Source organism: Argiope bruennichi, chromosome X1 (genome assembly GCF_947563725.1).
Source record: "Argiope bruennichi chromosome X1, qqArgBrue1.1, whole genome shotgun sequence".
Lineage (NCBI taxonomy): Eukaryota > Metazoa > Arthropoda > Arachnida > Araneae > Araneidae > Argiope > Argiope bruennichi.
Window position 1 is genome coordinate 135217811 of NC_079162.1, and position 27052 is coordinate 135244862.

The window sequence follows — 27052 nt, forward strand, 5'->3', positions numbered from 1 at the left end:
AAAACTAAAATATAGCTTACCTGCTAATCTGAAAACGATTCATACCAAAGCATTTCTCATAGAAATCAATTACTTGTATAGAATTTCCGGAATAACAAGCAAAGGTTACATGATCTATACCATATATTTTCAGATCATTTGAAGAGTCACACTGATCAATAATATCAAATCCTGGGAGAAATTCTCCATTATATTGATCTGTATTGATAAGAGTATGGATAATATTCCCACAGTTTGATTTAACAATCGAATACGTCACCGTGCCCTTTTCGTCTGACATTTCTGTTGGAGCTTGTATGATTTGCCCTCCCTGACTCAAAATGCGTTCACTAATATCTTTGACGTCACTCATCTTGACGGAAAAGGCTAAATTGAACACAGTATCCACTTCATGAGCAGGGGAATCTTCACAACACAATGTTGTCAAGGGCTCTGCTCGAAGAGTTTCACCTCCGACATTTTTCCAAAGACTGTGTGGTTTGTAATGAAGACCCCTCTCTGTAATTACAAAAAAAACTGTACCAAGTCTTGCGACGAGCTGTTTGCATGAAGCAGTTTGTCTTTTTGCAAAAAGAATAAATCCAAATTTTCTCAATCGATTCAGAGCATCATCAGCATCAAACACGCACAGCTCAATGTGATGAACTACGGGATCAGGCATTTCGGACAAAACCTGCAAATGAAAAAGGGAATTATTATCATGAAAAATTAAAAAAGGAATTAGTATTATGTACATAGGAAAATTTTTAGAATATGTCTTAATAGTTTTAAAACTCAGCATAACTTAATTCTAAGTAATTTTTTAAATATCAAAATTGAGCTTTTTTTATTACTATGCGAAACTATCAAAAGATATGAAACTCTCAACTATGAAAAAAAAAAAGCTTCCGATTAAATCCAGCCTATAATTAAAAATATTATTCAGGATCACCTTTTCCAACATTTCATCAATTGTTATAGTGTTTTCTTCCAACCAAATTCTAGATTTCAGAATGACAGAGGTATTTTAATATCACCAGGTTCAAAACTTTAAAAAGTCAGGACAGTTCAGCTATCAGATCTTTCACAAAATAAACCGTGCACTATATGTGTGCTTTTTGACTGGGTCGATGAAGACATTCTGCATTAACAGTAGGTGTGTTATACAGATAAGGACGTAAGCGAGCACATTAATAAAAAGCAAGAAGCGTCATGTCTGATGATCAGCAGGTCCTGGTAATCCAGTCAAGGAATTTTGCATTCAATCGTTTCCTACAATTGGAAAGTAGTGAGAAGGAACACTATCGAATATCAATCACGCATGTGTTAAAGGCAATTCATCCATTATATCAAATATAATGCTATTAAGAAGCTGAATACATCGACCATCATTCAGTCGTAAGTGGGATCGGTCAGAGAATTTCTGAAAATATCATACCCCAACCTTATTTAAATAATCTCCTCCTCTGATGATGCGAAAATAAAGTTTTTGTTCTTCTTCAGCTAGTTTAGCAGCGCTAGTAAATACAGCATACATTTTCATCATTTCATAACGTTGATGAAATACATCATTATTTAGGAAAACTTGATATCACACACGCAAATGTGGATCTACAATTTCAATTTTTTATTCGATATTTTAATCCATTTTTCTGAGTCATCTTAAATGTTAAACTTAAGTTTATTTATAAAGTCAAAGTTGAAACTTTTGACCAATCAAACTGAGCAACAGTAGGTGCGATTAGCAAATTTTTTCAAATCATTAGGATTGGCTTTTAGACAAAAATTTTCATCTGATATTTTCTGTATTCAATAGATTGCATTGCTAAAATAAATATCTCTATCCAAATTTGTGGTAAGTCCCTCTAAATATAGAAATAATCTTATATGTATAAATCTGTTGATAGAAAAGTGGAACTTCGTGAGTGCTTAGATGAATGCTTGAGAAGCATTTTACTAATTGACACTTTAATATTATGCGGAAGTACAAAAATGTAATCTTTTTAACTTTTTATTTTTAACTTCCACAGTAGCCATAGTTTTTTTATATAATTACTCACCGCAATCAATGAAACTTTGAAATTGAAAGTATATGTATCGATGCAATAAACTTTCCCTCTTTTTTTTGAGTAATGTAACTTTATAACGAGAATGTACTGCATCCAATTCTTAATACGGCAAGGTTGACTACATTTCAATCGATCATTTATTGATTCCAAATGCATTACCTTTAAGAGTGCATTGATGGAGATTTATCAAACTCAGTTTCTGAACAATGGAATTATTTTTAGAATTTCACGAAATTGATAGAACCAATACGGTTATGCATTAAGTTTTGTATTGTATTTTGTTGATAATTAAATAATGCATACTATACAAAATAGAGCAAACTAAAAATTAATCATCCTAAATACCACACAAAATTCACGAATAAAAGGAAAACGCTATTAATTTTCTTAACACGAAAAAATAACATGAAAATATAAAACAACTACAAGAAATAATTATGATGATAGAAGAAAATCTAGAGTAAGTGATAAATAAGGTAAATTTTAATTAAAAAAATTTCTATGTATTGAGTTGTACAATATTTCGAAGATGAATCGTCTAACAGTTGTCAGAAAATAAGGAATTAATAATATTATCATATGATTATTATAACTTCTTTCAAAGGAAATTCACATTAAACTATGATTTCATTTTCGGAAAATTAAAGGTTCGAAAAGATAGCAAATTTTTCAACTGAGTTATCTTTCTCTTTCTCGATTCAAATTTTCCTCCAAATCACAAATATGATCCCCCCAAAAGATTGTGGGACATTCTTGTTGCTAAACTCAAAGGAGTAAATGACAAGAGCAGTACTTGATTTGACTGATGTGCGCATGAAGAGAGGATGACATGTGGAAGCAGTTTCATCTGGCAGAGCTACTAGGCGCAGAAACAATTGGTGATTTAAACTGTAAATTCTGCAACAATAAACGGTGGCTTCACAATGAAATACATTTTGGATTCATTTCTATCATTTCTGAGTAATCTGAGTCTTCTTTCTATCTTCATTTGTCGAATAATTATCAATATTTAAATTTGATCAGGACTTCTGAATCACTCTGCATAATAAACCCTTTTGATAAACACAGCTCTTTCGTACTTGAATTATTTTGAATTTGTATTTCGATTCTTCGATTTTGTATCGGTTTTAAATAACCTAACCTAAAGTTAGGCACTTTAAATCTCTTTGACTTGGTTAATTTGATGTCATTTTTCTGCGAATTCGGTGATTTTGGTATTTTTTCTATCATCGGCGGTCTGCCGATGTAAACGTTTTACAGAATCTTTTTGAATATAAAATTTTATAATAAAGTTCTTTCTTTCTTTTATTTACTTTTTTTTGGGGGGGGGATTCTGCCTCTATGGAAAATGTTACTGTATTCTTACTACGTCTGAACAAAATAATTTTTAAAGAAGTTTTGAATGGACTGCATTTTACTTATTTTACGTGCTTATATTTATTTTATTATAATACAATTGGATAATAAGAGATATATGTATTAATTTTCCAAATGGTTTCTCGTTGAAACAAGTACCACAATCAGAAATGAAAGGAGATCTACATTATCAGTTCATGAAATTTCAAATTATCCAAGAAAGACAAATTATAAATCAACGATAAAATCCAAAGTGAAACTTATGTAATGTAACTTATTCTATAAAAATGTAACTTATTTAGACTAATAATTTCTTTATCAATGTGTAAAATTCTTCTCACGTTCAGGAAAATTCACATGAATTAGTGTTATCCATTTAAAGTATATGGCAACATTCAGTGAATCTGGCCGACCATATATTTATACCTTTGTAATCATACATACTATATGAGAAAATAAACATTAACATTTCATCGTCACATAAAAAATTTTCACCAGTGAAATTTTATATTAAATAATGAAACTTTCGCGGATTTTTTTTTCTTTGTGTGTGTTTGGGGGGGGGGGTGCTGAGACTTTCTAATATTCATCTTGACAGTTTACCAGATATCTTTCTTCTTCTATGTTTGAAATATTCTGTTCGTTTACAGAATATTTCATAGCTATAAGTATATGGAGTTTTTCCAAGTAATACGAAATGGCGGCTAATACAGCTAATGAAAGGCGAATACGAGAAACTAAGACATATTGATATAAAATCCAGCCATAATTTTTTTTATAAAGAAAGAAAGTTAAATTCCTTTCCTTGAGTAACCCCATAAACTATATAAAGTTGCAATGTTCCGCTTCCACTCTTGCAAATTATGAGTGCAACGAAACTCAGAGAAAAATGCATTTCTTGATATACTACCGAGTTATGTTAACAATGAACGTACAACATATACATAAAAAGAAAAGTCTCGAAAAGGAAAATTCAAACCGAAAATGACATAAAGGGCTTCCAGCCTTTTTACTTTTATCCTTAGGTTTGGAAAATGACAATGAGTACAATAGCGTGTCAACTGGAAGGGATTCTGTTAATAAAAATTCTTAAAAAATAGTAAATTGAATGTTTTTTTTGTTGTTGTTGTTATGAAATATTTTGAGATCATCTGATAAAACTGAAAACAACAACAACAAAAACCTTCGGAAGAATCTACAGAATTAGTTTGAAAGATTTTTGACTCATTCCCTTAGAAATAAGTAATTTTATTATTTGTTACAAATGGCTTCATTTACCGATAATAGCTTTACAAACGAGTCACTTTCATAAAGCAACAACAAAAGAAATCTTAATTCCTGGATATCTCATTAGGAATAATATCAAGTTTTTCTTTATAGTTATGCTTAATTTCAGAAAAAAGTAAGTAAACAATCAATTGGCCCTAGTATATATATGAAAAGCATCATTAGTGCATTTCAATTCACATTTGTAATTTTCTTCTTTATCATGGATTCACAGAATTTATATTTTTATGAAACTCCTTAAAAACAGGAAAATTTTCATTTTCTAGTTCACAGAAAGTCTGAAAGATTTTTACCGTGGGAAAAGAAGAAGAAAATTGTATATATATTTCAAAATTTTTGGCATATTACATATTATATCAGAGACATTATTTTCCTAAATTCAAGTGATTACGTAAACTAATGCATTTGGAACTCTTTCAGTGTATAATATTCTAAAATGAAATGTTCCTAAAATTTTGAGCCTCAATATTCTGTATTTTTCTGATTGCATGCCCTTTTTTACTCATGTATTTCTCAACATAAAGATAAAATTCTGCCTTCATTTAGAAGTAAATATTCTGTAAGGAATTTTTCAACTTTATAACATCGCCTCAAAAAGTATCATCAGATTCATTTAAAAAATGATAAAAAAGTTGAAGCTATAAAAGTCAGCCATTCCATCAATAGAAAAATTTATTAATAATGGATTCGAATTTGAATATGCTACTCAGTTATATAAACGAAATTCTTTTCACTGAAGAGAATATTTGACGATCTGTAAAAAAACATTTCAAGAAATCTACAAGTTTAAAATGAACAGCACCAATAAGTTTTTTCTGAATATTGGTCTTACTTCTTGTTCCGGCACTAGCGAGTTTTCTTTTGGAAGAACTCCAAGAAGGAGGAAAGAGAAAATAAAAATAAAAATAATTCATCTTACCTTTCTTCAATCAGAGTTAAGATCTTAAAATGGAAAAAAAAAATGCTATTCTTACTTCGAGTTTCATCTTTGATATTTCTTAAATTCAATCCCTGATGCAAAGTAAATCATTTTTATAAAATCATAAAAATTTGCTTTTTACCTTACAATAACGGCTGATTCATTTTGCAATGTAATTTACATACTTACGGTTTGATTTAAATGAAATTGCTTTAATAAATCACAAGATTTAGAAGTTAATCACACGTGTTTTTTTAATGAAACAAATAACATGCAATCATTCCTTCAATATATTAACACTATTTATTTGTCTTTGAAACACAAACTTTACAACTAATATAAAATATATATCGGGAAATTTGTGATAAATTAGGAGTATCAAATGTGAATATTTTTTTTAAAAAAAAAAGATAAAAAATTACTACTTTCAAGTTTTGTTTGAAGATTATGTTTCAAATGAAAACTATAAAATAAAAATCATCGAAATATCACGAATTCTTCATTTATTCTCATTTAATAAATGCAAGTACAACTCACAGAAAATTCCAATAATTAAGATGAAATTATTAAATATATATGATAAAGCAGTAGTAACTTACACAGAAAGCCAAGAAGATATTGAAATAAAACTCTTACCGTATTAGAGGCTCATGAAGCAGCCCAAATTTCTCAAAGAATTCCTCGCAACCGCGCAAAAAGAAGTGATTTCAGACCACTAAATGTCTACTTTCCAACGTAAAAAAGAAAAAAAAAAAAAAATCATGTAACTTGATAGTAGAAAACATGGGAGCTGGGGCAAGGAGGAAAGTGTTTTCCACTAATTTCATTGGTCCTTTGCGGGAAACCAAACGGATTTCATCAACTTCTTACCTTGACTAACCTCAATCAGAACAACCTCATAATGTAGAGGGACCAATCTCCCTGACCTAGTGCTACAATGCGTTTGATAATCGCGTGCAGTGCATAAGCGATGAGACACGTTGACGACATCAGCAAGTTAAGTTTCAAACAAGCTGCAGAGAGACAACTTGAAATATTTAGTGAGGTAATAAAATCAACACCTTGTTTTTCTTGTTATGGTTGGCAAGGAAAAAGAAATCTAAGCTTACTTTAATTATTAAAATTTATGTGTTTGCTTCAAAGACGATAAGGATTGACATTTTATTTCTCGAAAGTTGTTGTGACGTGATCTAATTTCTTATAACTAAATACACGTGGATATTTCTGATTGATCAAAAGCATAAATTATTGCGCATAAAAGTACCACTTTTAACTTATTTGCCTAATATGCAAAATACAATAAATAAAGTTTAGTTCATTCACCCATTAGTTACTGCTTAATAAACTCTTTTATTAATATTTATTCATTTGCAAATAGTATTAGAATCGTTACTTTTTAACCCTGATGCTGCTGCTGCTTGCTTATGTTATGAAAACTCAACTGGCAAAGTTTTGAAAGCTTGTAATGTACGGAATCGGTTAAGTACTTTTTTTAAGTAATCTGTTTGTATATCATATTTCTTTCATAATGTATTAATTTTTGCAACATACGGGCATATCAGTCTTCAGTTTTGTTTATGGAATCAGAAAACTTCCAGCTAGTTTGGAGGAAAATCCCATTGACACTAATTATTGAGAAGAAATATTATTTTCCTTCTTTAGTAAAGCAATAATTTTATTTCACTTGTTTTTGTCTTTTACGTAATCGAAATAAACTATCTAGTTTTTTGTCTCCTATGATTACAAACATCTTTTAAAATCTCACTCATAATGGAACCAGCAAATGAGAGTGAAAATATTTACAAGCATGATCACATTAATGTATTTAATTTCTTAATAAATTCTATTTAATGATGAGAGAAAGAAAAAAAAATCTGAATTGAAATCTTATCTTTCTAATGAAAAATAAACTGAAGAAGAATACTGATCTTTTTAAGAAAATATAGATAAATTACGCTCAAGCTTCCTTAAGATTTCACATTGTAATACATCAAATTTCCGTAATTAGTTATGCTTGATTAAATTTATGCAAACTAATTGAATCTTTGTTAATGAAGATGATTAAAAATTCATTAGAATTATTTTATAAAAAATTACATTAGAATAAAATACATTAGAATTATTTTACACTATCCATTCCACAAGGTTTGAATCTTTAAACAGAGGTTTTAGAGAAAGATTTTAAATGCTCAAGAAACATGAACAGTTGTGCATAATTATCATTGAAATAAATTTTTCCCTACATAAAAAACTGATAGTGATAGTTTCAAATAACGTTTATTAACAAATAGATAATTACATTTATTCCCAAAATGATCCTTTGAAGTTTGAGTCTTTTTTATTGTGTTCATTCTGAGAGAAAATTAATACTACTTTTAAACTAAAATAATTAAACTGTTGTGCTAACACATATTTTTCAAAGCGCTTTGCTGATTTCACAGTTTAACAAGCTAATTATTATCCATTATATGTATTTTTCTTACTTTATTCCAATTTCGACAAGATAATAAAAGCTTTCATTATAAAAATAAAACTACCCTAACAGATTATAAAACTTTATTCTGACCAAATATATATATATATATATATATATATATATATATATATATATATATATATATATATATATATATAATTCATCCATAAAAAATAATTAAGCGCTAGAAAAAAAAATAAAATTCTTTGCCTTAACTTCTATTCATACAAATGTGATAATATGTGTCGACACACAGCATATTTATCAAACATTTATTTTTCACATAGTTATGAAATGGAAATACTCTTGTTTTGAGTTTTTCCCCATGAAGCTTCAATCAATACCGAATACGAGGTTCATATTATATACTACTTCTTTATAATGCAAGGATGATCAAAAATTTATACTTATTCAATACCACAAAACATGTTAATAAATAAAAGGAACATGAAAAATACCTTGGCTGAAAATAAAATCCTAATACCAAGAAAGATCAAAGAAATTCGGGAAGTGTGCTTTACAGAAACATTCTATTTCAACTCAGCATTAGACGAATGAGAGAGGCACTATTACTACTATGAACATGTAAATGATATTTGTTTTAAATATTAATGTAAACTTCATCAGAGTAATTTATCATCTGAATTTGGCGTTGATTTGAATGAATAATTCCTTTTAGAAGAAGGCAGTATCAATCATAGTTTGAACTAGACATGGTAATAATCTACGAGAGAATGGTTATAATTGTGGCGATATTGCAGAAAAAATTAGCACTGATGTATCCACGGTGCATGATTTTTGGTACCAGTGGTCATGGAAAAATACTGTTTAAGAATATCGGGTTCCGGTCTCATGTTGAGATTATAGACCGTTCATATAACTGTAGTGTATCGAACTGCATTTGCAACAAGATTTGGATCTTCCGTTGACTGCAAGGTAAGATTATCTGAAAGACACTGAAGGTGAAATGAAGATGTGTTGCGATCTCAGATGCAAATAATTTCTGTCGTGGTGCCCGCGATCACTTAAGTTGGCAAGATGCAGTCAAATGAGTGTTTAAAACAAAGATGACAGCGCCGGAAACGCATTGAACCGAAATCAAGAATTAAGATCTGCTAAGCAATTTCCTATGACAGAGGATAGATTCAGCATTATCAAATGCACCTTGACAGCAAATTTGTACTTCAGACTGGCGAATGAGCCGTTTGTGCAGGATTTTTTTATTATGATTCTAGAGGGTGCTTGCCAATTGCACTGCTGTCACCGAACACGCTCTACAGAGTGTTGACTATTTCCTTGCTTGTCAAATTCCCAGATCTTTTCTCAACCAGTAAGTACTGGACATTACTGGAAGATAAGTCCTACAGCCAGCTTGGATTATCGCTGATTAAATGTAACAGGCATGAACTCCATTTTGCTAAATGTTTCATGGCACGATTCTTAAATATTTGCTAGAAATTAAACTCATTGCAACTACAATAATTATTATTTACACTTTCAAAATGGCTCTCCTCGCCTACTTCTTAAATTAAATTCAATGAATATGTTACCTAGACAAAAATTTCCGTACTCTAAATTCATTTCTTCTAGGTGTTGGGATTTATCCATTCTGATTACTATAAACGTATTTTATTGAATTAAAGAGAAAATTTTTCTGAACTAACAAGCAAACCGAATAGAATGTTTTTATTTATTCTTTCGAAGGATGTTATTATTATTTCCTCATAGGATCTAAATATTCCCATAGTTTATTTGAAATGTTTGTTTCGACATTTATTTGACATCTTCTGATGCCAAAAGGGATGAGCTTTTATCATGAAGTTTCGAGATAGGTGGTGACCAAAAGGGCAGAAGTCATAAATCGGTTGTCAACTCTATCTGTAAATATATGCCAGTATTAATTTATTTGAGACAGGTCCGGAAAACAGATGTTTGGAGAAAGGCATAAAAGTTTTACATGAAAGTATGTTACAGCAATGCCAGTGGCCTGAAAATAGAATTATTTGGCTGATGACCTAAAGCTGTTTTGTCTCTCATACAATTTCTACACGTCAAGATAAAAAAAGAAATTTATTTCTTGACTTATTTCCTCTCGATACATATGGAATCGACAATCTCCTTATTAGAATAATTCACAAGCTCTTTCATAATATCTTCTCAACACTTTTTAGTAGGTACCGAGAATTAAGCTAGTGATTCCCAGGTTCCTTGAAAATAGGAAATCTAATTCTATTCCAGTAAAAAGGAAAAGACTAGAGACGGCATCTTCATACCTATTTCACTTTTGCCGGTAATAGGGAAAGTGATGGGGAAACTGATGGCTCAAAGACAAATAAAATCATTTTGAGTCCACCAATAGCCTTAGCGAGTGACAGTATGAGTTTTGGGAGGGCAAATCTATAGATACATCTATCCATGAGCTTATAAACAAAATTGAAGTTGTAAGAAGAAAGGGCAAGTATGTCTTAGTGCCCTCTGTTGATATTAAAGGAGACTTTGACAACTTGCAACACAAAACAATTATGAAGAGTCTGGATATCAGCACCTGTCTTTTCAACACCAATAATTACTTCACAATCTCTTCGAAAACAGGAAAGTAACACAACTGCTTCCACACGGTATGGCCACAAAAGAGAACTTAGTAACATGGGCGGAAATTGTAATGTATTTTAATTTTTGATTCAATCTATGAGTGGAAAGAGGTTCAGAATGCATATTCGTTAATATATATTTTACTCAACCTTCAAATGTTTGCATGAACACTTGTCCCTTTACGCAAGTATACGAGGAAGTAGTTGATTTTTTTAATCAATTATATGCTATATTTTTATGAATTACATAATTTATTTATAATAAAGTTGCAACTTTTTTTTATTTTGCTCAACAGAAATGTGTATACATCAGAAATATAAAATGGAAGCAAATGAATATATTGTCATAGGAGCAAAATTAAATAAATAAGTATAATCAATTAAAAATAAATATTTTTTTGGTAAAAAGATCCGTCAAATGTATAAAAAAAAATTCGTGTTAAATTTATTTTTAAGCACAGTAAAAAGTAAATAATCAAAATTTTGTGACTAAGAAATGGAATATAATAATAGCAGATACGTTATCAACATGAAACTAAATAACTCAAAAAACTAATTAAAATAATATGTAATACTTTTATATCGCAAGATATCCTTTTAGAAAAATACTGAAGAAATGAAGAGGAAGTTCACTTGCTGGTCTACTCATCCTTCACAGCATTTTCATCCCAACCAAATCTCACTGGAAGACGAAGGATTAAATAGAGCCCAAACGAGCATCATTAATATTTTAACAAATGGGTCGAAAACTGCGGAACTGCATGCTGTGTCCTTGATCAATGACACCTGGTCCTATCACTTTTTTTGTCAAACTGAATGAAAACAATACCGTTTTTCAAGCTGAACTCATCGCACTTCATGAAGCAGTTAAATATGCATCTCGATTTCCAAACAATAGCACTCTTAAAATACACGTCGGAAATAGAGCAAATATCGTGACATCCGCTAATTCAAAGACTATAAACCAAATAACGAGAAAAAAATTTACCATCCTCTTCTTACTTCCAATAGCAAAAGTTTCATGGGTCATTAGCTCACGTAGGCAATGAAAAACCAAAGAAACTAGCGAAAGATGCTATGAGAAATCGGCAATATTATATGCAAAAAAGATTCCTAAATCACATAAAATTCCTATATCACATATCACTTTCTCAGGAGAAACATGCCAGAGGAATGGCAAAGATCTTGGAACAACAGTGGCACAACCAGATAATTTTTTAAATATCATCTTCACCGTTAGCCCTCGTCTCACAAACTGGATAAGAAAGGATATTATTTTCTTCTCGGAATATGGCTCTCTTCCTGCTTACTTTAAAAGATCTAACCTGTCGGACAGTAATCAGTACAGTTGTAGTGGGATTAGCACAGCTTGTCATTATGCTACGGAGTGCATCCTCACAGTCTCATATGAAGAAACCATCACAAAGCCTCGAACACTTATGGCTGAAAACAGTCGCCAACAACTCCAGGCAAAAAATCCGTAGGATAGTTAAATTTATCAGTGAAAATAGAGATATCATCCTGCCTCCCTAGTTTCGAACTTCAAGTGTCATAGACTAAGCACCGCAGTTTCTTCACATTCATTGCATTTATAATTATTCTTTTAATAGGGATTTTCTTTCTTTGCAGTTATTAAGCAAATTAATTTATATTTGTTTTTTAATTGTTTTTCATCAATCATATGATAACAAGTGCAGTAAGTATGAAACTCTTGATTTTTTAAAAATTAATTGTATCTTTCTGTTTAATATTACTCCAGATATTTTTCTACCCCGTTCCAAAGTAGAAAATTAAAGTAAATGTTATTTATTATTATAATTTTTTTTGTTTTATATGATTGTAAATTTTGAAATATTTCTTTCTGTTATATTTTCTGTAAATATTCTGGCTTTTAATAAAATTCCCGTATTATGCGCATCAAATCATTCAGTGACCAGAATGGTTACGGGGTATGAGACGGTTCTGCCTTCAAGACTTGCAACCCTTTTTCAAGTTTGCAGAGATTTTATTTCAAATTTACAATTATCATTTATTTTTCTGGACGGTCTAGATCTTACATAAAGACTTCTACTGTATTAATTTGCTCGCACTTGTTTAAAAACTAATAAAGTATCATATCTTTGGAATGCGAGTCAAATAACTTATTATTATCCTAGCTATTATCTTCCGAATAAAAAAAATACCTATTCTTCTATTACAAAAGAAACTTGGACCATTGCTTCTGGTTCATTTTGAAAAGGAAGGGACAAATTTTCTTTTTATATCTACTATCTTTTAACCCTGAATTTTGCCTTTTTTTTACTTTCTAGAATTAGAAATATTCGAAGTAGAAAGGAAAAATTAAGAACCTCGTAACTTCGAGGTCGCGTGGGAAATTTAAGACAAGATATTGTATGTTATAATTTGGAAGCTGCAATTTATCCCTTTCAAACTTCGTGACCAGTTTAAAATTTGTTTATTTCAAACTAAAATTTCAACGGAAGTTTCAACCATTTCAATAATTGATGCACTGAGTAATTCAAACAAGCAGAAGAATTAAGTTTTTTATTTGGAAGACTATTCGAATTTTTATGCGATATTAATATATAGCTGTTTTTTTTCTTTTTCTATATGCACTACTGTAGTAAAAGTGTTGTCTGAAATCATTTCGGAGCAACACAGGGAATACTAAGATAACGCTACATTAATATTAATTCTCAGACAGAATAATAGTTTTCTTGGATAGTTTTGAATACTATGAAATAAAATTTACTATAAAATCTTTAAAGTGAAAAAACTGACCTTAAACCTCTTAAATAAGAAATGTAGTATAAAAGTAACTATTTATTTTATAAGATTTCACTAAGATTTGCATTTACAATTTTTGTTCTGGAAATAAAAGGCTAAAGATTTTGTTGTTTTTAATACATGAATTAATAATTATTATTGTTGGGATGAAGCGAGTGAACTATTTTTCTACTATATTTTTAAGCGGATGAATATCTATGTGATTACGTTCTCCCCATCTCCATCACTCACTCTCTTCCTCTCTGCGAGCCCTTGAAAATGTAGCGGGGTGCTTATAATCCTTAACCGAAAATGCTGTGTGATCTTTGATTCGTCTTTCATATATATACAGTATATATATGTTTGTGTTTATGCGTAAGTAATAAATGTACTGCCGAAAAGAACCATGACCGGGATCTTATTGAAAAACAACAATAATTATTATTACCGAACATTTTACATCTGATAAATATCTATAAGAATTTTAATATAAAATCATAAAACGTCAAATTTTATCGGGATATTTGTCTAAACAATACGAAAGCTCATTTGGAAATTGGAAGTCCCAAGCTTTAATTTAAACACAATTCACTCAACTAATATTTCCTTATTTATTTTTAAACTAATTTGGACATGAATTCTCGGAAATTTAAAGTTTAAGAATATCGGAGCAAAAATGATAAATTCTTATTTTTGTAGCTTAAAATTTACCAGAATTTCTTGCATTATGCATAAAATTTATCATAATATAATCACTTATTTATATTACTTGAACACATGAAGGATCAGTTTCATTCAGTGAAGCAGTGTTTTGTTCATTTTTCAAAAAGAAAATCGCGATTTTTTTTTTGAAGAAATCACACACAATGTTAAGTTTTTGCAATGAGAAATAATCAAAATGGACGTAAATTATTCTCCCTGAGCTTGAGTACGTGAACTAGGACTCAGTTATTGATTTGATATTCTGTTAGTATAGAATTGGTTTCGTAAAGCAAATTATGATCTCTTTGTCATTGCATTCTTGCGTACAAGTGAAGGCAGTAATAACTTGTGGCAAGGAGTTGACCTCATAAAAAAGGCATCGCAGGGGCAAATGTTTTTCCATATATCTAATGATACCATAAACAACAAAGACACGGGATTATCATAAGCGAATTAGTTCAAGGATGAGTTGAGGTCGAGATCCGTCCTTTTCCTAGTCTACTGATTTCCTCAGATGTTGACAGGATTTATAGTTCTAGTATTTTTCTTTTCCTTTTACGTGAGCGCACTCCTTATTTCTCACGTCTTCGACTTCTTTTGTTGATCATTTTCTTTATCATTGATTAAACAGAATAAGTCATTCTAAAAAGCGACTCCGACCTGCAATTTTTATTGATTTGCGATTGTAAAGTTGTTTTCATTACAATTAATTTACATTTTTATTCATATTTACAATTTTAAACTATATAAAATAATTTTGAGAAATATTGGTCATTGCGAATCTTGTCGTAAGAATAATTATTATTTTATTTTACTGATTAATATTTCGGGAAACTTTTTCAAATGTTTTATCAGTCATAAAGAATTAATTATATTCAGGTATGCGAGAAGAGGCGCAACTTTTTATGAAAAAGCCTTCATAATGTTTTCTCATTTTTGATATTTTAAAGGTTGCATTTTACCATGAAATGGAACCCCCGGGGAGCACCTCGAGAGAATGAGATGCTTCTGGTATGGTGGTTGGATCTCGCCAGCCTGGTGCGTACATAAAAGGTGGCAGATCTGGCTCCTCCCATCGATGACCGGACATACTTCCTTCGGGAAGGGTTGTACCTATGCCGGTGATGGCCCTTAGGACTCAACCACAGTTCCCACCAATGTTGCTGTTGCGGTGGTCCGGTTATTCAGTATTCTTTATCCGTGTGCCTTCGGGCGGGTCGGAGAGTCAGTGATATGACTTACCATGAAATGGATTCTAATTCTATAATGTTAACGAACCCCTTTAAATGAAACTATCCAATGGTAGAATGATTGAATCCCATTCTCAGTCATTTTAACTCTACTGAATAGTCACAAAAAAACCTTACAATTTTTAATAATAGTAATTCTTGTTCAAATCACATGATTTGCTACTATAAAAATTTTCTATATGACGTCTTGATTACCGAAACCAGTTCTAGTCAGTACTTTATAAAAATGTTAAATAAAATGTGGGAATTTTTTTTCAAATTTGGAGCTTGTTTGTAATTATGGGTTAATGTATAGTTAGAGTTCCAATATTGAAACTTCTAATCCAAATATGGAGCTATCAAATCATTATAAATAGTTGCCATGTTGCAGGAATGTTTTTTAATCATTTGCATTTGAATGTTTAATCATTGAATTTTGATAGTAAGCATCTCGTTACCCTATTTATAATATAATGAAACAAACTAAAATATGAGGTTATTTATTTATTTATTATTATTATTTAATTTTTCACCACAAATCTGCAAAATAATCTTTCATCAGAAATGGACGTCATTTCAGAAGATTTTCCTTTTCTATATATCGCTTTCAACTACATCGTTCCTAAATTAGATAAAAATCATCAATCGGAAAATGCACTCACCGCTTACTTGAGACGAGTTGATAGTTTAATGGGGTTCCTTCACTTTTTGTAGGAGTCAAGGTCAGGCAAATATGTGAGCCCTAGGGTGGAGGGTAATCCTAAATAATTTGGTTAGAATTGTCACTGTTAGCTTTAAGAGCAGGTTTTTGTAGTTAGATCAACCAGAGTTCCAGCTGCCTTTCTATGCAAATGCAATGGAGTGTACAGAAAGTTTATCATGTAAACAGCTTGTTTTCCTTCCCCTTTTTGTTTTGGGAGCCAAAACTATATATTTGTTGTTTGAATAACTTCGCTTTTTCTTCAGAAATAAAGTAAATTATGAAAGTTACTTTCAACACATGGTTCGTGGTTTTTTACATAAATAGAGTTTTTCCCGCTTTTCTAATATTTTCAGGATTACGACATTATGTTTATAGTGGATAACTGATATTCTATCAAACATCGAAATCATAATGGACAATTGATCGGTGTAACGTAGCGGGATTAAATATCCTCAGAAGCAACAGCATACATTCATGATTTGATTAGACACACAAAATTTATAAAAGAAATATTTGCACTAACATAAAAATACATATGACAAATCTCTTTTTATTCATTTTGTTACATGTGAAAATGTTTTATTTCATTATATATTTGAAATATTCGTCATATGTATTTAGTGCTGGAAAAAGCAAAGACTATGCCTGGATTTTGTCCTAGAAAGAATGCATAGCTGATTATTATTTTTTATTTTAAAGAAATATTTATGAGGTAACTTGCTTTTAATACAGCCAAAAACTAACCCAGAAAGCTCTATTTTACAGCATAGGCAGATATAATATGACAGATGAAAACAGCAGTTTTTAGAATCCCCTTACAACTACGTGTGGTAAGTGATGATAAATTATTGAATCAACACCCTTTAAAAGGTCGATGAAAAAGCGTGACAACAAGAAAGGTAAATGTAAGATTGAAAAGCTAATTCATATGGAATAGTAATTATCTGCAGTAGAAACTCTTTTTATTCAAAGAAAAGGAAATCACATCTTTGCTCTTCTTCAACCTTTTCTATGCCCCATGAATGGTCTTTATTTCCACTGTTAATAATAAAAGGGAAATTAAATGCTATAGTCCTCTTTTTTTGTACAGCTGACCATCTCGCCATCACTGAACGAAGCAATATCGACAAAGTACTAAATAGTCTAAGCTCTTTTTAATCACAGAGAAGGAAAAAATTGACCATAGAATAGCTGAATAGTGTTGTACTGATTTTTTAATGCTGCCTAAATCTAGTGCTAAGTCAGTGCCTAAGTCTAGAGAGTCGTTAATGATTCTGATGAAATGTTATAAGATGTCAGGAGTAAATCGATCGTATCCGAATCTTTCAATTATTGCATTAATTCCCCCTATTATTTATTATTAAACTCTTAATAATAAATAATTGTTTTCAGTAAATTGTTCTCAGTTTCCCCAATTGACAATGACCCCCGATCAACACTGCATCCTATTCTACAAAACAAAGCATTGATATACAGAATTAATTTATTCAGATTTTGAAGATATTATAAAAATATTAATATGATAATGTTGAAATAAAGATTTTTTTACATTATTCATCAAACATACGAACGCAAAAATGTGACGCTAAAGTATTCAGTGACATTTAAACGTATTAAAATGGTACTAGATGCAGAATTACAAGCTTCATTGCCATTTCATAAATTTCAAAATGATTAGCGTTGTTTCTCGATACATAGAAGTGAGAAGTAATCTACCTTCAGATGCGATTTAAGTAGAAGTCTATAATCTAAATAGTTGTAGAAGTAAATACAAAATAAATCCTCCAGTCAAACAATCTGAAAAGACTTTGTTCTTTTTGTCGAATTTCAGTTTCGTCTCTTCAATTATATTCAATTTCTACAGACAACAATAAGGCAATTAACCTATTACAAGACTGTTTAATTAACTGTTTTAGTCATAAACAGATACAGCGACAACACAAATAGAGGTGAAATATGAAAGCAATTCCCTTGCTGGCTTCATAGCATTCAGGTTTGATACGGTAATGATGCAGCCGAGCAATCGTCAAAGACTACATCTATCTACAGGACACGAAGAAATATATTATTTATATAATTCAATGAAGTTACGTACTTCTTATTCAGAATTTTCTCTCTCAATTCTACTCTCACGTAACAAAAATAAATTCATTTTCTTTTGCGAAGACTTGATGACAAGTTTAATATATATACAGGGTGTCTCAAAAACCTTGACCGCGGCTTTTATTCCTTAAATATTGATCATAGACATATACTGTAAATCACAAAGTTGCGTAAAGAAAGGTGCAAAATGTTATGGAATCGATTAAAATTTTCAGGGGATTAAACTTTAAAAGATACAAAATTTAAATTTTTATACGGCTCCGTACAAAAAAAATTTCCCAGTGAGTAAAATGTGTCGAATGGCAAAACAGAAAATTAAAAATATTGTAATCATCATAAAATTCTGTCTTGAGGTTTCTATTGAATTACAATGTTTTATAACTGCCTGAGTTTGAAAAAATATTTTTAGAACCATGTATTCTTATATCCAATATAACTAAAAAACTCAACAACCTAGGCAGATGAAATTTGGTATACGTTCGAAAAATTGTAAATCTGTATCTAATTTTGAGGTAAACACGCCAATTAGCAGAGAGTCTGTTTATATGAATACTCATGTGTTTGCGAACAGATATACGAAAAACATAACAATCAAGACAAAAGAAATTTAGCTTTAGACGGAAATTGAAATGTGCATTAAATTTTGATTCAATCTATGAGTGGAAAGAGGTTCAAAATGCATATTCATTACTACATATTTTACTCTACCTTCAAATGTTTGTATAAACACCTTTTCTCTTTACGCAAGTATACGAGGATGTAGCGGATTTTCTTATCAATTCTGTGCTATATTTTTAGGAATTACGTCATTTATTTATAATAAAGTTGCAACTTTATTTTATTTTGCTCAACAGAAATGTGTACATCAGAAATATAAAATGCAAGTAAATGACTATATTGACATAGGAACAAAATTAAATAAATAAGTATATTCAATTTAAAAGAATATTTTTTTGGTAAAAAGATTCCTCAAATGTATAGAAAATTCGTGTTAAGTTTATTTTAAGAGCAGTAAAAAGTAAATAAACAGCATTTTGTGACTAAGAAAAAGAATATAATAATAACGGATACATTATCAACACGAAACTAAATAACTCAAAAAACTAATTAAAAAAACATGTAGCGCTTTTATATCGCAAGATGTTCTTTTAGAGAATTATTTAAAATGTAGATTGCTTCTTTTTTTCTTTTTTTTGGAACACCGTTAGAAACGTGTGATGTTTATGTTTAAAATATGCAAGCAATTCACTTATATAACATATTTTATTAACAAAACATTTGTATAAGGAATAGGAAATGTGAAGTAAGGTGATTTCACTGAAGAATAGTCTAGAATGTGGCTTGGTGCACTTTAAATAAAACATCGAAGTTCAAACATCCTCTTTCTGGTGCAGCGGGCAAATTTGGAGAAGAGATACCGAGGCATCTAATCACGATTTAAAATTCCGGAGCCTAACCAATAATATCTTTCGCGGCGCTTCAGAATGGCACATTATTATAACATTCTAAAATAAGCAAACTGGAACAAATATATTCTAGATTCCTTCAATTACATTCTCATCTTTCGGTTTTCTTAATAAATTACAACTCGAACATCAGCTGTTTGTCCACCATAGTAATAATATTATTTAAGTCATGTCAACAAATCTTGATGAATTACATCTTATCACAATAAAGTAAAATATTATTTGAAATTGTACGGAGCTTTATGATAGGTTAATCACGCTTGAAAAGCGGCGAAATAAATTACGAAATCAATCTAGTTGTTACGCCTGGGGGTTCTGTTGAAGTTTTTTTAGCTATATTTAAAGATTGGCGAACGATAGAGGGCAGACGACCATTGTTAACATATCTGTTTCATTCGATAAAAAGTTGCCAAATCGAAGCAATGGTTATGGCAGGAAGGTTGATTCTTTGATTTATCCAATTGTTTTAAATATATAGCTTACGCTCCTTTTTTCATATACAGGGTGTTGCAGAATTCGACCGACAAATTTAGAAGGGTGATAGTAGGCATCAGGAGGATAAAGAATCACCATACAACATGGGGTCCCAAACGACGTTTAATTGGAAAAAATCGCAAAAATATAGAGAGTCGGAGAACTGTTGGAAACTGTAAAAAATTAATAAAAAAGTAACAAATGGTGTTTCAACTATGAATTTTTTTAAATGAAAGCACATTTTTAAAAGTTATTTTTCTTGCTGATAACATGCGGATTTGAGGATATAGGGGGTCATAAATTACTGAAGAAAAAGTAGTTTAGAACCCATATTTGCAAAAATATTAAAACTTGAAGAAAAATAAAAGCTTGAAAATTTAAGGATTTTTATATTCTATATTGTGATATAAGCGTGTAGTGTGAGAACTGGGGAGTTTTAAAGATATTCAAGAAAAACTAAAATGGGAACCAGAAAGAACACATTGCTGCAACATCAGTACTGATGTTCGCAGATACCGTTTTCAAATTCGAAAGATACTTGATGCCACACAGGAAGATGCACACTTTTCTGCTAAAGTTTTATTCTCAGGTGAAGCCTGCTTTACGAGAAAAGGTGTTTTCAACACGCGCAATGCGAATATTTGGTCATTCGAAAATCCCTACATCACTATCTCGCCGAACGTACAACACGTTTGATATCAACGTCTGGGTAGAGTCCTCTATTTGGACCGTGTCTTCTATCCTAACGCCTCAACGGCACAAAGTACCTTGTTTTCTTGTAGCAAGCTCCCTCGGATTTACTGCAGGGAGCACCGACAATTGTACGCCAGAACCTTTAGTTAATGTAGGATGGAGCACCAGCACATTTTAGTTACATTCGTGAAATCTGACTTGTTTGCGAATGAAGTTTAAAGACCATCAATTCTGCAAAGCTCATTAATGAACACTTGCCGCTGCTTTTATTTTTCTCGAACGAATGAAAAATTTACATACGAGAAGGCTTCTTCTCCATTACTTTGCTCTTAATCCTTTCATTCATAGGGCTATTGTCTTCGCCAAACTCATTGTCTTTTCGGCGTCTGTTTTTGCGAATTTCACTGAATAAACAGTAGCTAAGACCCTATGTTTTCTGGTAATTTTTCATCTACTAAATGCCTATTATCCTTGCTCTGAATTTGTCTTTCGAATTTGACAACGCTCTCTGCGAACATGGGTACTGATGTTGAAGCGATGTTTTCTGGTTCCCATTTTAGTTTTTCTTTAATATTTTTAAAACTCCCCAGTTCTCACACTACACCTTTTATCAAATTATAGAATATAAAATTCTTTACATTTTCAAGCTTTTATTTTTCTTCAAGTTTTAATATTTTTGTAAATATGGGTTCTAAACTACTTTTTCGTTTTCAGTAATTTATGACCCCCTATATCATCAAATCTGCATGCTACCGGCATGGAAAAAAAAAAAAAAAACTTTTAAGAATGTGCTTTTATTTTTAAAAAAATTTATAGTTTAAACATTATTTGTTAATTTTTTATTAATTTTTTACAGTTTCCAACAGTTCTCCGACTCTCTATATTTTTGCGATTTGCACCTACAAAACGTTGTTTGGGACCCCATGTTGTATGGGGATTTTTTATCCTCCTGATGACTACTATTCCCGCACTGAATTTGTCGGTCGAATTCGGCAACGCCCTGTATGTCGAGAATTTTCATTTACCGCAATTTCGTAATAATGTATATAATTGAAATATACTTAATATCAAAGGCTTTAAGCTATATGTTGTCGTGCAAGCAGAAATTTTCATTTCAAAAGTAATCAAACAACAGTAGATACAAGTTTTTTTAATGTTAAAAAAGCGCAAAATATTAGCACAAATTATATGAAAAAATGAAAGCCAATCGGCATTGGTGTATCGGAACGTGAATAATGGCAACTTATAGTGTTGCGATGCACTTCTGTGTCTCAACAATTACTAATCGTGCGATGACTTTAAAGTTCGTTATGTTTCCCTTTCACCATTCTGACTCGTGTACAAGTTCCTTCTAATAGCAAATTTAGAGCTCCCATTTGGCATCTTGCCAAAGAATCTACCTTGACTCGGTTAATTGTTTCTCAGAATGTTTCCTTTATTTATTTCTTGCCACTTTCAAGCGAGGTTGTTGCGAATTGATCTGTTAGTGTTTCTAGCGTTGTTAAAGATGCATAGACTTTCTTTTCTTATTCTTGTTATAACAATTTTTTTCATTTGTTAAAACGGTCTGATTTTTTCTTCCTTTTTTTCCATTATGTTTAACAGAATGAAAACTGGGAACAGTAAATTCGCCTTTTATCATTGAATACTTTACATCGATCTTTTGAACGAAGAAAACAGTTTCAGTGCTGGCATTCAATTTTATGCTGATTATTGAATGATTCATATTAAAAAAATACTAATTGAGATTGAATTTTTTTTAAAAAAAATTGCTTCTGAATCATTTTTTTTCTCACTTTTACTATATTTATAGACTACTATAAACAATCAAATATAATTAAAACGGATAAATACCTCTGAAGTAAAAATAGTATAATTTATCACAAAATACATCACCTACGGATTAATTATTCTTACATTTCTTGGTAAGTTTTGGATTTTTGGTTATTGCATTGTTTCCGATTTTTTAAATTTATTTTTTTGGATTATGTCTAGTGTCTTCAGTAATAATTCGGAGTTGCGCACTCATCTTCAGCAGTGCCCAGATTGGATTTCAGAAAATTTGATCATTTCAAATTTCCCAATATCGCAAAGGAAAATATGTACACTAAATTATTAAATCTAAAAAGGGCCATTTAAACCAAGTATAAGTTTATGTGGACTGAAAGTATATAAAGAGTTTTCCGGCGAAAAGTGTGGCAAGGAAAACTGGCGCTTTTAATAATTAATAAAAGTAATTCTTGCTATATTTTAAAGGAAATTTTTCTTTGATAAGTAAGCTGTGAAGCATCTGAATGTAGACTAGATCAAAAGAATACCCTCTCCCAAAAAAATCCTCCTTTTTCCATAATACTATCACACAAATTCGATTATTTGACGCTAGCATGCACTAAATCATTTGTCGAACATATCGTAGACGCAATTCAATAATAAAAGTAGATTTATAGTTCTGGGTAACATAATCACAAAAGGAAGTAATATTTACTGGAGACTGAAGCCGTCATTTCCTAATGTTCATATTAAGATGTCTTAAACGAGCTAAAAAATCTGTTTTTGTCAGCTCAATGTACTGTATAAGATATCGATCATTCTTGAGTTTAACTAAACTTTCTCGCATTTCTTTCCCTCAAAGTTATTTGTATTGAATTTATTAACTATTTCCCTTTAATATCGGATAACAGGAAACATTTTCAAATCAAAGAAATCACCGGAAGTGTTCGGAGCGTGTGATGTACTGGACGAAATATAACAAAATTTGGCCACCATACACATTAAAGTGTGCGGTTTCGATTTGTCAAAAAAAAAAAAAAAGTACCAAAAAACGCCGATGGGAAAAATTCTGGCGCTGCGATCAAAAACTTCATTATGTCATTTGGATATACGGGTACTTTGTGGCACGATATTGAGGATAAAAGGAAGAGTTGCTGGAAACCATTCTGCAAGAATTCGCGTTGTCACTACATGAACGTGCCTTATTAATCAAGTTGTTTTATCAGCGGGATGAAAATTCTAGTGCTGCTCTTCGTGAGTACCGGCGGTTAAAACAGTTACGTAGAAGTCCGATGACCATAACTAACTTATGAAGAATAGTTGAAAGATTTGAAACAACAGGAATTCTTGGTGTGAAACAGGCCGAGGCGGATTTCTGGTTGTGTGGCTATTTGGAAGCTTGACATGCGTTGTGTATCAAGGACATGTTCCTGACATTCCTACTTTAAAAGAATAAATAGCGTTACATGTCAGACAAATAAATGCCAATATGCTGCGAGCCACCGTCGGAAACCTCATGTACCACATGCAATTAATTATTGGAAGTTGCTAAAATAAATGTTTTTCATTAGTATTTGGTGTGTTGTTATTTATTGTTTCCATTGGCAGTTAGTTATGTATTCTTTTTTCTCATATTATGCGCTCGCAGCGCCAGGATTTCTCCTATCGGGTTCCTTCGGTACTAATATTTTTTTCTTGACAAATCGAAACCGCATATTTTAATGTGTATGATGGCCAAATTTTGCTATATTTCGTCCATACATAATACGCTACAGGGCTCCGAACACCTCCTGTTTGTTCTTGACCACCCTGTATATTCTTTCGCTGTATCTTGCTTAATTGAATGCATTACCTTGCTAATTGAATACTCAAACATTTCGTGAAAAACAACCTTGTTAAATTTTTATATTGCACAAGTCTTTTGGGGGTAAATATAAATAAATATATGTAAGGTAAATATTGCAAATCTAATGTATAAAAGTCAACAAACTCTTTTTTTTTTCTTTGACCCTTTAGTAATTTTTGAAGAATAATTTTGGTGTCGTTAGAAGTAAAATAAAACGACTTGAATTTGACAGATTGTCAACTAATTCAGGACGAGAAGGATGAAATTTTGAAGACCAATATTTGATTTTAAATGATATTATTTACAAACATTCTACTTTCACAGACGATAATGCGAGTCTATATAACACTTACTTACAGGTCAATTATTAAATAGAAAGAGGAGACATTCATTCTTTGAATTGAAATCCTATTGAATATGCCTATGAAGCTCTTTGAAATGCAGCTGTTAATCGACATTTCCCAGCAGAAACAATCCAGAATTATTGCAGAAAACCGACAATTACAAGGGCTCATCAACTTCTTTGTTTTCGGTGCGACGTTTGTCAGAGACAGTTCTGATAACACTGATATAGGACCTTATACCAATACAAAATAAAATTTGTATTACCTGCAGTGATGAGAATTAATGACAGTCATAAGCAGGTATCTGTATTGTCGATTGTTATAATTTTTCTCTAGATATATTTCCACTGTTATACTAAATTTTAATTAAATATGCTCATTACTTTTTCAAAAATTGGACAAAATGGGCAATACCAAATTCACATGAGGCTGATTGCGCATTTTCCATGACCTAAATTTACTGAATTTGTATTAATCGAAGGAATATCACTTTTCTGTTATATTGCATGAAGCAATATGTGATAAAACTTGATTGTTTAAATTTTATGGTAGTAAAATAAAACCTTACGCATTCTTTAGATTTATTTAAATTTATGAAATTTAATAGCCTAGGGCCTCGGTTTAGGGATAAGTGGGCAGTATTAACATTTCGTCATACGGAGTTGGTGAGTATTAAATCCATTGTAGTGGTTTAGGTGTCCCCATATTAATACCGTGTACAAATTCGGATGAGATTAAGTTGTCAGCATTTATATCTGATCACGATTCATATTCACATCCCAATATAGCCTTTGTAAAGCTTCAAAAAGGAATTTTGATCTAATAAATCTTTCGAGTTAAGATTCACTTTCATAACTAGCTTTACAGAGTTAGAAGAATCAATTTAAAATAACAATGCCTCAAAACAATCGGTAATAAATATAAAAATCGACGAAAAACGATTGCTTCACACATTTCAATTAGAATAAAATCTGTATTAAGCATTTAAAGTGGTTGATTGAGAGCTTTTCAAGTCGATTTCCATCATCATACGTTGCTGATTACGACTTTGTAAGGAATGAAACAGCGCTATGCATATGCATTCTGAAGGTAATGTTTTTTCTGGTTATAAGTACTCGGCGACGATGTCAGAATGCATGCGTATTACATAGTTTGTAACAGAAGAAATGGATAGTTTCATTCACTCTCGAATACGCTTTCTATCTCAAAACATGATGAACTCTTACAAGAGTTTCCAAACATTGAAACCCACTGGAAAAATGAAACAACAGAAATCCATTTCATCCTCGTCACTGAATTTTTCCCCAGACGAATAGATATGTTCTTTCCAAAAGAGGTTAAAGAGGAACTCTTGTGAAGAAAAACATTTATTATAATACAATATGAGCATTTGTGGGAGCAAATATGAGAAAATTGAACAAATATGAAAATTTATTACAAAAATATTTCTTATGCGTAATTTGATACAAATTTTAAGGCACGATTAAGATTTTTTTCTCCTCCACAACTTTTAAAATCAGATATTTCTTATTGATTCTAATTTAATCCTTATCTTAGTAGTTTTTCAATGAAAGACATTACGATAGCCTGAAATAAGAAAACATTCGACTACGGTCGCTTTAATGAGAGTAGATTCTACTGTCTCTAGTACAAAATATTTTTAAATTTAAAAGTAATTTTGAGCAAAATTTTTAAAAAATTCTAGAACTTTTCTAATATATTCCAAATACAATAATGATACGAGTCTGTCAAAAAATTAGACCACACCGTTTTGCAAACATAAAAATACTACTCTTAAATATATTTGATGTTTGATTTCAGTTTGGGTAAATCTAATTCACGAAACTAGTAAAGCAAAATGAAAGCACAAATTAAATATTCTTAAAATGCCGTTAAGAAAATCTCACGGTTTTGGTGGCGTTAAAGTTTTGCGGGGCATCTAGACAGTTACTATTTTGACTGTCGGATAACGCAACATTTGAACGACATTTTGAAATATAATGACTGAATAGACTTGTAATTACAACTAATTTTGAAAATGTCAGGTTTGATCACTACATTCTAGTAGCGATAATCATGAAAAACGATTTATAAAAATATAAGAATAGAGGGTGTTATTTTATTCAAACCAAAGCAAACTACACATATTTCGCTGATAAATGATATTGATTTATTAACAACACAATGGTGTTAGTGTAAACTCTAGTATGCCGACATTATATATATATATAAGGGTGCCCCAAAAAAGTGTAACAAGCTTTTATATTTCTAAATTTTGA

The 27052-nt window shown here is 30.9% G+C and overlaps 1 protein-coding gene across 1 annotated transcript in view; it reads right to left on the reverse strand.

The window, feature by feature from the left end:
• LOC129958172 (4-hydroxyphenylpyruvate dioxygenase-like protein) overlaps positions 1 to 27052 on the reverse strand; it is an 89874-nt gene that overhangs the window by 37969 nt on the left and 24853 nt on the right. The window contains exon 2 of the mRNA XM_056070417.1: positions 21 to 673. Within this exon, the coding sequence (XP_055926392.1) occupies positions 21 to 661 (641 nt within the window). The 5' untranslated portion in view covers positions 662 to 673. The remainder of the gene's footprint in view (positions 1 to 20; positions 674 to 27052) is intronic.